This window comes from Rosa rugosa, chromosome 5 (genome assembly GCF_958449725.1).
Source record: "Rosa rugosa chromosome 5, drRosRugo1.1, whole genome shotgun sequence".
NCBI classification, from domain to species: Eukaryota; Viridiplantae; Streptophyta; class Magnoliopsida; order Rosales; family Rosaceae; genus Rosa; species Rosa rugosa.
This window is the reverse complement of record NC_084824.1, coordinates 3831319-3844627: the sequence shown is the minus strand read 5'-3', so window position 1 is coordinate 3844627 and position 13309 is coordinate 3831319. Positions and strand designations below refer to the sequence as shown.

Sequence of the window (13309 nt, the reverse complement as noted above, 5' to 3'; positions counted from 1 at the left end):
ATTTCATACACCATATTGTATATTGTTTCATCAGACTTCAAAAATTCATTTTGACGGATAGTCCTTCTTTTGAGTTTTTGTTCCTTACTTCCCAACCATTAAATGAAGAAAATTGGATTCATCTTAAAACGAATCTTGTATTTCAAGCTCCTGTTTAATGTTTTTGTTTTGTGGTCATGTGTTAGGTTTTCAATCAAAATCAAAGCAAACTCTCAAATAATGACTGTTTTGGGATTTTGTGGGTCATTTGTTTGGCATATCTTACAGCATTTTGTTGATTATTGTGGCACTGCAAGATAATAACCATTCCAAAACAGTATAATTTGTTTTGGCAAACGTCCGAACCATATGTCATTGTCCCACCTTAGAAAATTCTCTCTGGTTCTATGGTCCCAAAAGGCAGCACCGGCTTTATGTTGATTGTGCAAGAGATGAGTTTTCAATGTTGTTGCTTTGTGTTTTAGACTTGTGTTCTTATTAACCATCTATCCTCTGCCCTTTGTTTCCGTAGATAAGGTCTATTTCCTGTTTCCAACTACTCGTTTAGAGTTGATATAAAAGGTTGGACATTATTTCTACAGTGAAATTGAATGCTTGTCATTTCCAAGCTGGATTGACGCTGCATGCTAAATGGAATGGTCTAGAATTCTAATGATTCTAATGTAATGTTGTGATCATTTTGCGTTACTTGTTGTGGTCATTCATGCTAATGTAATGTTTTGGTCATTTTGCATTGATTAACATGATGTCTTGGTCATTTTGCATTGATTAACATGATGTTTTGGACATTCTGAGTGACCACATCACATGCCCGACAGAAGCTTGGGTTAGTCCATGTTGATTTTGCCAACTTTATGAGTTGGATCCTTATGGTGACATTGGCTAAAAATCCTAATGGGGACGCCACAATGGATCTGCTTTCAAAGATCTCATCGGTTGGCTCTTATGCATTATTGCACGGTTCTTTCTACTCGTGTGTAACTCTTTAGGATTGGTTGCATTTCTTGCTAATGGCATTTTCTTGCACGCAACAAATCAAAATAATCCATTTGATTGGTAGAAATCAGTCAAGTTCGAAGGCTTGGCACTCAGGTCCGTAATCTCCGAGACGTGAAATTGTCGTGTTCAAAACCAGGAAACTCATCAAAACCAAAATCTAATCCTGGCAATGACACCATTGTTGTGCCAAATAGACACCAAGAAGACAAACCAGTAGCAAAAACTCACAAAATACACACACCAACAGTAGATACAGAAAACTCAACCTCCAAACAAGTACCGGACAAACTAAAGTGCAAGAATGGAGAAAAATAAGACAACAAAGTGTTTACCCAGTTCAGCAATTTGCCTACATCTGGGGAGCAGATGGAACCACTCAATTTCACTATCAAAGAGAAGGATTTTGTACAATTGCTCTCACACACAGCAGAGAAGAACACTTGTTTTTCACTCAACTCGCTCTGCAAAACTGCTGCAGTTTTGAAGTTTTTATTATTCTATTACAGATGGTAGTTTTTACCCAAATCAAATAACAAATAACCTCTACATACAGTTATCTCATATCTATCCATTTAAAGACAGCAACCAACTACTTTGACTCAGACATAGGTTGAGCCAAAACCAACAACCATTAGTTGAACATATGGGACGCATCAATCAGTCCCAAGTTGTATTCCTTGTTGAACCTAAACAACAATGCTTCCTTGCTGTTGTCAATCAGTACCTTTTTAAAATTTGGATAGCCTTGTGAAGGATAAAAATATTGAATGCCTAGAAGAAAAAAGGTCCTAAAAGTGAAGCCAATAACACCTTGATGATCAATGATCATCAATCATCACACACACTTCTCCATAATAATATATAATGTGCCCCACTTTTACAAAGTAGTCATTTTTAACCCAAAAGTATGCTGATTGAGATTTACATTATGTGATAGAGTGTTTTTGTATGGATTATGGAATTTACTTTCCTTTCTGTCCAAGTTATCTTTTGTTCCAATCCACGAATAGAGGTAACTGGACATTGCCCTTCAGCGAAGTAATCGGACAGTAATCTTTAACTGAAAAACCCATCACTTCTTGCTTGTTAAATCAATGATGTCCATTCCTCTTCTTTTTGGTTCTGGCCTCGCTTTCAAGTTTCAACATCATTCTAAATTAATGCAATCAACTTTGATTAGCATTTGACCCTTTCTGTGCGCGTGCATTTATTTTCGTGACATTCTCTTTGAAAATCAAAGATTACAACTAGTTTTGTTTTGTCATAAAAAAAAACTAGTTTTGTTTTCTTTAATAATTATTTTTTGTACCTCCAAAATTTAAGGTAATTTTCTTGAATCATACTATTATTTCTCATTAATTACTCTCACTAATTACTTCAAATGTGAAATTTGATAGAAATGTTACATTAATTACGAGAAAAGATATGTGATAGAAATCACATAGTGTCATCGAGTTTGCAAAGTCAACTTTAGTTCCAAGTCTGGTAGCCCGACGTCTCGGGTTTGATTCCATCTGAAAACATTTGTGATCAGGGAAGTCCATGCTTGAAGCATATCAGTCTCTTTAGTTGTTAGTTTTAGGAGAAAGAACTAGATTAGTCTCGCATTATGAGGGAAACCGTTCTAAATAATAATAAAAAAAAACAGATGTGATACAAGATCAGTTTCGGGGGGAAAGAAATTGGATTAATCTTGCGCTTCCGGAGAAACCACTCCAAACCAAAAACAAAACAACAGATACGTGATATAAGATCATTGATATACAGATTGACGAGACAAATTTTCTCAAAAAGAAAGGAAAAAAAAAAAAGACACTCCGCAAACAAAAAAGTCACTCCCAGTTCAAATCAAGGCATATAAACAAAAAACCCTCGCCATTGGACTAAAAAAGAACCCTCGTCAAAAATCCCCAGCAAGCACGTGTACTCCCAACTCATTCTTTCTTTCTTCTTTTGTTTTTCTTTTCTCCACCACCCTTCTCCTTTTATTCTTCTCTCCTCCAATTTCAATTTCCTTCTTCTTCTTCTTCTTCTTCTTATTCATAAAACCCAGAACCAAAAAAAAAAAATTAGAGAGAGAGAGAGAGAGAGAGAAGCGGGGTTCACATGACGTAGCGGAGAGAGAAAGAGAGAGAGAGAGAGCTTGCAGAAATCCCGATGCACCCATACAACCGGCTACCGAGTAGCGGACACAGCAGCCCGTCGCCGCCGCATTCCCCGCTCCGTTCGCCCCGGTTCCGCCAAACCCGGTCCAAAGCCTCGGGCCGGTTCATTAACCAGCCGGGTCGGACCCTAATCCAGCGCATCGCCTGGCACCTCCTCTCCGTCCTCATCCGCCGCCAAGGCTTCTTCCTCTTCGCTCCTCTCCTCTACATCTCCGGCATGCTCCTCTACATGGGCTCCGGCTCCTTCCCCGACGACCGCCTCCCCATCATCCCCCGCCATTTCGCTCCCGGCTCCCGCTACCGGAGCCCCCAGCTCTACGACAAGCTCCGCCCCGAAATGGACGCCGATAACTCCTCCGCCGATGCGGTGCGTTTTTTTTTTTTTCACTCTATATATGAGATCTTATTACTTGAATTCGAATCTCTTTCGATCAGGCTTTGTTTTAGGATCAGAGAGATTGTGATGGTTTAATCAGTTGAGGAATTAGTGAAGAAGAAACATTGAGGTTAATCAGTTGAGATTGTACTCGGTTATTTCAATCTGACTTTCACTGTTGTATGAGTAAATATTTGTTACTGACCAATGCTGGGATTTGAGCAAGTGTTTGATTTCGAGTGTAGGTTGTGCCGAAAGATCTTGAACACTGTAGATGTCGTTCTGACTTTGATTTGATTTTTTTTTTTTCGGTGTGTTGGTTACTGACATAAGGTGTTGAATTCTGTGTAGATTTCAACTGTCTGGAAGCATTCGTTCAGTGCCTATAAGGGTGTGGAATGGAGACCCTGTGTAAACACCTCCTCTGGAGGTGAGGGTTATTTTCCGTGGTTTTCTAGCTTTTGTTAATAGCATTGATCAAATTTAGGACTCGGGAATATATGGTTGCTGATGTTGTTTCAATTCCATAGATTAATTTTGCCTTTAGTTTTATGTTTTTGGTGAAAACCATCAGATACGTTTCTGGTTTAGTATATCATCATCTTCCTGGTGAATTATGTGAACCTTTTTAATATATATATATATCGAAAGGGAACCCGAGAGTATGTGATATCAGATTGATGTAAACTCTTTGTCAAATACAAGTGTTGTTTAGACACGCTCTTGTCTAAATTACATATATCTGGCGGGAGATCTAGATGTAAATCCCATCAAGATGTTCAAATAACATGCTTTCAATTGAGAACTTTTCACTGGTAACAATGAGTAGATAAGATATTGTTTGAGTGAGGGCTCGGTACTGATTAGGTGTTGGAATTCAGCTTGTTCTTAGCATTTTCCCCATGATCATAATAATAATTAGAACTTTGCACATCATCAATTAGAGGAAGACTTATGAGTTTGAATTGTTACGGTAGCAATTGAAGGTGATTGTGATGCGTTTATGTTAGTTTGAGATTTGGTTGTCACAACTTCAGTTGAATGTATTATACATAAAATGTGGTTATGGCTGCTGGTCTCCTTATATTTTCTGCCTCAACCATCCCTTTCCCTTGGAACCTAAGATAGATTATGAAATTAGATACCTTTTTCATATTCTCCTTCCTTTTCCTTTTGGTATTTCTCTAATGTAAGACATTATATTTATCCTTGTGCATACTTGTAGCTTTGCACATTTATATGTTGGTTTCAGTCGTCATGTAAACTTGATCATGTGTTATTGTGTTTGTTGTTGTAGTTTTACCCGAGTCAAATGGTTATATATATGTTGAGGCAAATGGTGGTCTAAATCAGCAGAGGACTTCTGTAAGTTTGATTCCTCTTTTGTTGAGCATTTCTCTTTCTCTGAGATCACTCGTGTAACAAGATTGTTGACTCGTTGCTACATGGTTGTTTTTGATGCTTTCCAGATATGCAATGCGGTTGCCGTTGCAGGATATCTTAATGCAACACTTTTAATTCCCAATTTTCATTTTCATAGCATCTGGAGAGATCCAAGGTTTGTGAGCACTTAAATATTTGATTTTTCAGCACTTAGATTAGTCTTTATGTCCAAAAGAAAAGACCAAAGCACCAGAATAGATATAAAAAATTAAGTTACAACATCCAAGAGCAATTTTTTTTTTTTTTTTTTGCTCTTTTGCGTTGGCATGATGCCATGATACTGCTTTACTCATATTCTCACCGGCATCATGTTTATAACCTCATGCTTTTATTAGTTCTCGATTGAATTGATTGGATATTGTAGTTAGTGTTTCATTCTTGTATAAACTGGATTCTGATTTTTTTTTCCTGTTAATTAATATTGTCCAGTAAATTTGGTGACATTTATGATGAAGAATATTTCATCAGTTCGTTGGAAAATGATGTGCGAGTGGTCAACAGGATTCCTGAGTATTTGATGGAACGATTTGATCACAATATGACCAATGTTTACAACTTCAGAATTAAAGCATGGTCGCCAATTTCGTATTATAAGGATGCGGTTCTCCCGAGGCTACTTGAAGAAAAGTGAGTTTGAAATTTTGAATACAAGGTTTTCCTGTTATGTTTATAGTCACTTTCTTGTTTGGTAGATGTTGCAAGTGCTCTGGTGAACAGTAAGCTTTTTTGCTACTAGTTTTTACTTATAACTCAACTCACCTTATTAGTTCAGAGAGGGGGTGATAGGAAAGATGGAATGGGAAGAAAGATAATGTCTTTGGAAATGCTGTATTGTTGCCCATCAAAGTAAGATTAGGTGCCAACAGTTTGTCTTTGTGTAGCTAGAGGTTCTAATTTTCAACCTGGACATACCCGTCCATGTGAATCTGATGATTTTGTGCCTCCAATCCAAATCCTGCTGGATAGATGAGTTTTATTGGGTTAGATTTGCTAGACATGTCAACTTGAACTCAAACTAATAAATCAGTTCTTCACATGTTGCTGCTATAACTACCATAATGAGATCCAATAACAAATGTTCTGTTAAATTTTGTGATGAAAATTGGATAAGCATTTTAAAACTGTATGATATCTTCAGCTCTTTACAATGGATTTCAACAACTATTGACTGTTCTGCACTCTGTGCAGGGATTGATATTTGTTATTTTTGTTTCCAATGCATTTTTTTTTTCTACGGGTGGTTATGTCTACATATCTATTGGAGATCTGTAGTATTCATCCAAAATTATTCTTGTGACTTGGGGTGTGGCATGATTCATGCGGTGCTGATAAGAAATTATTTTTTAATCTTGGTTATATTTTGAACAAAACAGGGTTATACGGATTTCTCCTTTTGCCAATCGGTTGTCATTTGATTCTCCTCCTGCTGTTCAACGACTTAGATGCTTGGCTAATTATAAAGCTTTAAGGTTTTCAAGTCCTATATTAACGTTGGGAGAAACTTTAGTTGCAAGAATGAAAGAACGCAGTGCAAATTACGGTGGCAAATATATTTCTGTGCATCTTCGATTTGAAGAGGTTAGTCTTTAATTAAGTAGCAGTGTGATATCCTAATTGTCTTTTGTCTAACCTCCTAAAGAAATAGCATCTTTTACTCGCTAGTATAACAAGCGACCTTTTTTTATGCAGGACATGGTTGCCTTTTCTTGTTGTGAATTTGATGGTGGAGCGCAAGAAAAGGAAGACATGACAGAAGCAAGGGAAAGGGGTTGGAAAGGGAAATTTAACAAACCTGGAAGGGTTATACGTCCTGGAGCAAACAGGATCAATGGAAAATGTCCCCTCACTCCTTTAGAGGTATGTTTTGCTTTTGTATAGTTGTATCTGGATTCATTAATTACATGATACAACAAAGAGCCTGGCTTTTGCCATTTCCTGATCAAAGTCATAAAACCCTAATAATCATATTTTCAAAGACAACTGATCATAACTAAAATCAGAAACTGTTTTGCTATATGTAAGAAATTTAGTTCAACAACTTATAATAGCTGAACCCATTTTGGAAAGCCAGCCTATGCCAATGTTTCATCAGTAAGCTGGGGTACTGGTCAAGTGCTTTTAATTGTCTCTGATTTAAGATTCATTGATATTTACATGACTAAGTTAATTTTTTTTACTGTGTCATCTAATCAGGTTGGCTTGATGCTTAGGGGAATGGGATTTGATAAGAACTCATTTATCTACTTGGCATCTGGAAAGATATATGATGCTGAGAGAACAATGGCTCCATTGCTGGAAATGTTTCCGAATTTGATCACAAAACAGATGATTGCTACAGATGAGGAACTTGCTCCATACAAGGTATAAATAATCTTTAGTATATTTCTTTTGTTTTTGTTTTTTTTTCCTTTCGCTTCCTGTTTTGAGGTCTGTTATGAAACCATTGTTTCTGACTTGAGTTGCTGCTTCTAGAATTATTCTTCCAGGATGGCTGCAATAGATTACACTGTTTGTCTTCACAGTGAGGTATTTGTGACAACTCAAGGAGGAAACTTTCCCCATTTTCTGATGGGACACAGAAGATACTTGTATGGTGGACACTCCAAGACTATTAGGCCTGACAAGCGGAAGTTAGCATTACTCTTTGATAATCCAAAAATCGGGTATATAATATCTTCTTTGCAGTTTATTTTCTTTGACAAATGCACTTTTATGTGAAATGGCTGGAAAGGGTGCTCCATTGATGATAATCATTTTATTTGAGTTGATATACAACGTCTTAAATGTTTAAACTTCATTTTTATATAATTTCTTACATACATCTTGGTTTTGTTGTTTATCCCATTCCCAGATGGAAGACTTTCAAGCGGCAATTGCTTAGTATGCGGTCTCATAGTGATTCAAAGGGGTTTGAGCTTAAGAGGCCAAATGATTCTATATATACCTTCCCTTGCCCAGATTGCATGTGCCGAACAAACAAGTCAGAGGATTCAAGACCGTCATTAGCTACATGATTTGGCATGAAGATGTTGGGTGGGTGTTCCCTGCTCCTGTGATTTTGTGAGCACACCTTGCTGCTGACCCCTTTTTTTTTTGTGTTGGTATTCTTTCATTTTTTCCCCCCTGCCTATATGTGGAGAGGGCATACACTCACGTTTTGGGAACTACAAGGAATTTGTTGGGGTCTGAATTATATCATTATTTTCCTGGGGATTGGACTGCGAGGAAGTTGCATATCTTGTATATGTGCCTGAAGAGAACATAGCGGCAACAATGACAACAATCCTTCCATCACAGCAGTTCTCAGGTGTTGACTGAGCGTTTGGTATTTGCAGCTGCTGTATTTAACAAGCTGCGAAATGACATTCACATTCCTTAACACCCTGGTTTTTGCAATGTTTGTAGACTAGTTATAGTTTGACTGGCATGGGCAAGTAGGTTCAAGGTTGATTTTCGTGTACATTTCTCTAAAACCAGGGTATTATTCTTTTTGTTTTTTGGGGTTTCATTTATGTAACTTTTCTTGCTCATAGAGGTTACCCTTACAGACGTTATCGGGGTACAGTTTACATCAATGAGTACATACATGAATTTTTTGTGAATGAAGGTCATTATTGTTGTTTGCAACTTTTCCGGATTGCATTGTTTCATTCTCTCTTTAATGTTGCGAGTGGCTAGAGCACAATGCTTGTATCCCTTCTTTCGCCAACGCTTTTATTGGCCTTTGTTTTTGGGCTAAAATGCTAGTGAATCGGTTTATGACAAATTGAAGTGGCCGCCCATCTCGATCCTTAGATGCGATTGTTCAAGTCTTCTAATTTTGGGCCGTGCCGAATTATTGCAGATTAAGAATATTGACATTGTTTATACTCATAAAAGGGTTTATTTATTTAGGTAGCTTGAATGAGCAACTCGCACCAGTGGTCTAGTGGTAGAATAGTACCCTGCCACGGTACAGACCCGGGTTCGATTCCCGGCTGGTGCATACACATTAATTTTTTCAACAATTTTGGTACCAGGAATTTGTTTGTTTTACGCCTTTCTAAAAGAAACTATTATCAGAAACTATTATTTTGATAATTTTGGAACCAGGAATTTGTTTTACGCCTTCTAAAAGAAAAAAGAATTTCATCAACCAAAATAAAATTAGCCTAAGATTTTGCGGACAATAAGGATAAAGTTGGTACAAAAATATTTGTTGGTATGTTTAGTTGGACCTGCATTGAAATTAATTAGCAAAGAGAGTGAGGATAAACAAAGAGAGAGAGAGAGAGAAGAAGACGACAATCATTGTAGTAGATTTTTTTCTTAATTATGTAGAAGGGCAGAATAAAAAAATAAAAAAAACGTATGAAATATGGAGATATAAATAGAAACACTTAAAAAACTTGAGAAATTTTCATAGACTTTGTTTGGGATAACAATCAAATCAATTACTAACAAATATTATTTTAATTTGGGATTGGAGTTGTTGCTTTCTAAATTCTATTTTACACAGCTAAGAACAAAAAGAAAAAACCAAAGCCCCTCTGACCTCATCTTGATCAGGTTATCTTGATTCTTGTCAAACCCACCCGCCCGCCCGCCCGCGATACATACATACCAGAGAGAATAGAACAGAAGAGGAGAACATTACCGTCAGCTCCAACGTTTGACCTTAATTTCTCCAAAGCCATGGGCATCGCCGGCGGCAATCTCAGTTCAGACCAAATCCAGTCCTTCAACTCCCAAGGTAAAACCAACCCCCAACTCCCCAACCGCCAAACCTCTCCTTAAACAACATTCTTTTGTTCAATCTCTCGCAGGCTATCTTGTTCTGGAATCGTTTGCGAGCCCCGAGGACATCGAAGCCATGAGGACGAGAATGGACCAGTTGCTCCACGACTTTGACTGCTCCTCCACCGCCTCTATTTTCTCTACCAAGAACCAGGTACTATTTACTTCACTAAATTTTCCATCTTTATTTACAATTGCCGGAAATATTAAAGTCGACCCACCCCTTTATTTTCTGTTGATTCTTGCAGCAACAGTTGACCGACAATTATTTCTACGAAAGTGTCGACAAGATTTCTTTTTTCTTCGAGGGTAACTACTTCTGTTCACCTTAATCTTAAATGTTGTTCTATAACTGTGATTCTTGTACTTCTGAACCCTGCAGGTTTTAGCTTAAACTATTTTTGACACTTGTTAATTTTGGCAGAGAAAGCTTTTGGGGATGATGGAACCCTAAAACAACCAAAGGAACTTTCCATTAATAAAGTTGGACATGGTAAGCTAACCCATGCCTCTGATTTCATCTAATGTTTTGTTGTAAATGTTTTAGAAATGGTGTTGTTGAGTTTGTGTATGCATTTTTGATTGAAACTAATTTTGTAAAGCATTGTGGGGTGTAGCATTACATGAGCTTGATCCGGTGTTTAGAAAGTTCTCCTATTCTGAGAAAGTCTCGAGTTTGTTCTCCTCATTGGGATACAAAAGGCCGATTCCCGTTCAGTCTATGTATATCTTTAAGGTATTACATCTTTTTGCGTTTAAGGTTTTGTGGATTGAGATATAATGTCCTTGCATTGCTCTCTTAAGGTTTTACGTCTTTAAGATTTATTGATTTTTGAAAACGAGGCTGTTATGGGGAAGGAATCACACAAGTATGGGATACAATTTATTTCATAATTGAAATGACTAGAGAGATTATGACATTGGAATGTTGACATGAAATTTTAGCCTTTTCTTGTTGTCTTAGAACTTGGATATATATGCTGGTGTTTATGGATGTAGATATGCACTAGCATATAAAAATATAGAGGCTTTCATGTCTACATATGTGTATGCACAAGTGTAACTTATGGATCAAACATGTGTACATAGCTGAGAGATATGTGGATATCAAATCAGTATTTTTTTGGGATTGGATCTGAAATGGAATCACAGGCATGTCTGGCAATCTGCAGAATTACCAGGACTGTGATTCGAAACTGTAAAATGTAAATAGTGTCCTGTAACATTTAAAATTTTGTAAGTTGTGAAGCACTATTTTGTGTACAAACAACCCTTGTCTGATTTACACAAACTAATCTGTAAGAATATTGCTGGCAGCAACCGGGTATTGGAGGCGAGGTAGTGCCACATCAGGATAACTCATTTCTTTATACTGAACCACAGACTTGCACAGGGCTGTGGCTGGCCTTGGAAGACGCAACAGTAGTAAATGGCTGCCTATGGGCTATTCCTGGATCTCAAAAGAGTAGTGTTCTCCTTCCGCACCTCTTCTTCCTTCTATATTTCCTTCCCTAACGACATCTTTGTCTATTTTGACTTTTCTGCTTGATGTGTTTGATGTAATCAAGTTTTCCTCTGATTTGTCATTGTCTGGAATGCAGATGGCCTTGTTAGACGGTTTATTAGAGGTGAAGACGGTGTGACCTTTGATCGGCCTTCCCCTGCGTATGATTCAAAAGATTTTGTGCCTATTGAAGTCAAAGCTGGGTCTTTAATTGTTATTCATGGTGATCTTATTCATCAAAGGTCAGTGACATTGTTTCTGTTGATCCTTTGAGAAAAACATGTGATTTGTCTCCTTTGCTGGATGGTCTGAAAGGACTCTTTTTGCCTTTTTCCTGTCAAATCCTTGGACTACAGTTTCGAGAACCAGTCTTCAAAGTCAAGGCATGCGTATAGCTTGCATGTGGTGGATACAGATGGCTGCAAATGGGCTCCAGATAATTGGTAAATTTGACATAGATGATTTCTAAGCTTTACATCTTGTTTCAGGAGGTACAGTCTATATATTTTCTGGTTTCTATAGCTTTGAGGTAACTTTTACGGTCTATATATTTTCTGGTTTTTCTAGCTTTGAAGTATGAATCCAAACTATGAACTTTTGTGAATCAGAGAAATTGCCGAGTGTACCAGTATTTGATGTGTTAAGACTTAAGAATGAGTGAAGGATAGTTAATGTGAGGAAGCATTTTTATCTGTTTATAATTAACTTCTCTTGGATGTTTGAAGTTCATGTGTTTGAATCAGGGGTGTTGGTCAACCAACTCTCTAACCTTTTAGAAACTACCGTGTAAGTATGGAAGATCATTCCAACTAAGAGATAATGGTAGGAGAAAAATCCTACCTGTGCAGGACAAAATTATGTAGTACAGAAGATGGTTTTTTTCACTTTTATGTTTGTTGGCTGTCTGCTCTTTTTGTTGTAGGATTTATGACATTTAGCTCTATGACTTTTGTCCGACTTAGAGGCCCTAGCTCAAAATTGTATGTTCCTTGTAGCTGTTAAACTGATTTATCCTAAAGCCTATGATTTTATCTTGAACCAGGATTCGGCGGAAGGTGGCACCAGAGCCCATCTATGTATCTTAACATGACCTGAAAGTTGATGTCCAGCTCGGTTGTGTGGTTCTGCATCTCAAGCTGACACATCTGTCTCCTTTACAAAACTTACGGTCTCACTGTAATTTCTATTGCTTTCTGCGGTTTTAGGTGCGAATAATGCAGATTACTAGAAATGTGGTTGCAATATGTCCTACAATAAACAAATTTGTTAAGTACCAGTGTGGATGTCCTTGCAACAGGTTTAGATTGCAAAAGTTCAATGCAAGCTTGGATTTATACAGACCAATTTTGTTAGTTGTTGGATGCTTATAGTTACATTGATAATATTTGTAACCTCTGCTACTACAAGTTTTTTCCCATGTCTTGTATAGTTTCGACCGAGAGAAACTGTCGGGAATCGGGATTAGTTCTTTAGGGTTCGTAACACTAGGTTGCGAAAACTTTGAAAAGAAAATATCCTAGGAAGAGAAACCTCACTATTAGGCTGAAACAACAAGCACAACTACACACCAACATCAGCCAATGGGGTGTCGAAACATAAGCGATTGAGGCTATGAGGATTCAGCCATAAGGCTTTCTCATGGAAAGATCTTCCAAATTCCCAATCTTATGAGAACAGATCCAAAACTTTCTCCCTGAAAAATAAAAAGGTCGTATGAGACCATGATTTTTCACTAAAAATTGTGGATGCAAATCACATGTTCTTACTTTTTTACCAAAATTTTCAATTCTCAAATATTTTTTAAGCAATTCTCCAACTCGTGGAACTCAAAAAATCTTAACTCGGTTTTTTTTTCTTACGATTTTTCAAAGTTTGAAGAATATGCATAAGAAAAAAAATGATAATTACAAAGTTTGACATGTTTTGGCAAATCATGATCTTTCAAACGTGCTAAAAACTCTTTTTTGATAGGAAAAAAAAATTCATAGAGCATGAATTATCAAGATTTCAACCGAAATCTTGAAAGAAGTTATTGGACTATTTACT

General features: G+C 37.2%; 2 protein-coding genes and 1 non-coding gene across 3 annotated transcripts; all 3 read left to right on the top strand.

The window, feature by feature from the left end:
- The first annotated feature begins 2900 nt into the window (after positions 1-2900).
- LOC133710258 (protein ESMERALDA 1) lies at positions 2901-8610 on the top strand. Its single transcript, XM_062136281.1, has 10 exons — positions 2901-3531; positions 3892-3970; positions 4838-4905; positions 5010-5098; positions 5413-5610; positions 6357-6561; positions 6673-6840; positions 7177-7344; positions 7456-7646; positions 7835-8610. Exons 1-10 carry the CDS (start codon positions 3157-3159, stop codon positions 7995-7997), a joined length of 1704 nt encoding a protein of 567 aa, XP_061992265.1. The 5' UTR covers positions 2901-3156; the 3' UTR covers positions 7998-8610.
- Positions 8611-8897: 287 nt separating this feature from the next.
- TRNAG-GCC (transfer RNA glycine (anticodon GCC)) lies at positions 8898-8968 on the top strand. Its single transcript has one exon. It is a non-coding gene; the product is annotated as a tRNA-Gly (tRNA).
- Positions 8969-9544: 576 nt separating this feature from the next.
- On the top strand, positions 9545-12607 carry LOC133709354 (phytanoyl-CoA dioxygenase). Its single transcript, XM_062135071.1, has 9 exons — positions 9545-9715; positions 9789-9913; positions 10008-10068; positions 10184-10252; positions 10377-10495; positions 11077-11224; positions 11361-11505; positions 11620-11706; positions 12306-12607. Exons 1-9 carry the CDS (start codon positions 9658-9660, stop codon positions 12346-12348), a joined length of 855 nt encoding a protein of 284 aa, XP_061991055.1. The 5' UTR covers positions 9545-9657; the 3' UTR covers positions 12349-12607.
- Positions 12608-13309: the final 702 nt, after the last annotated feature.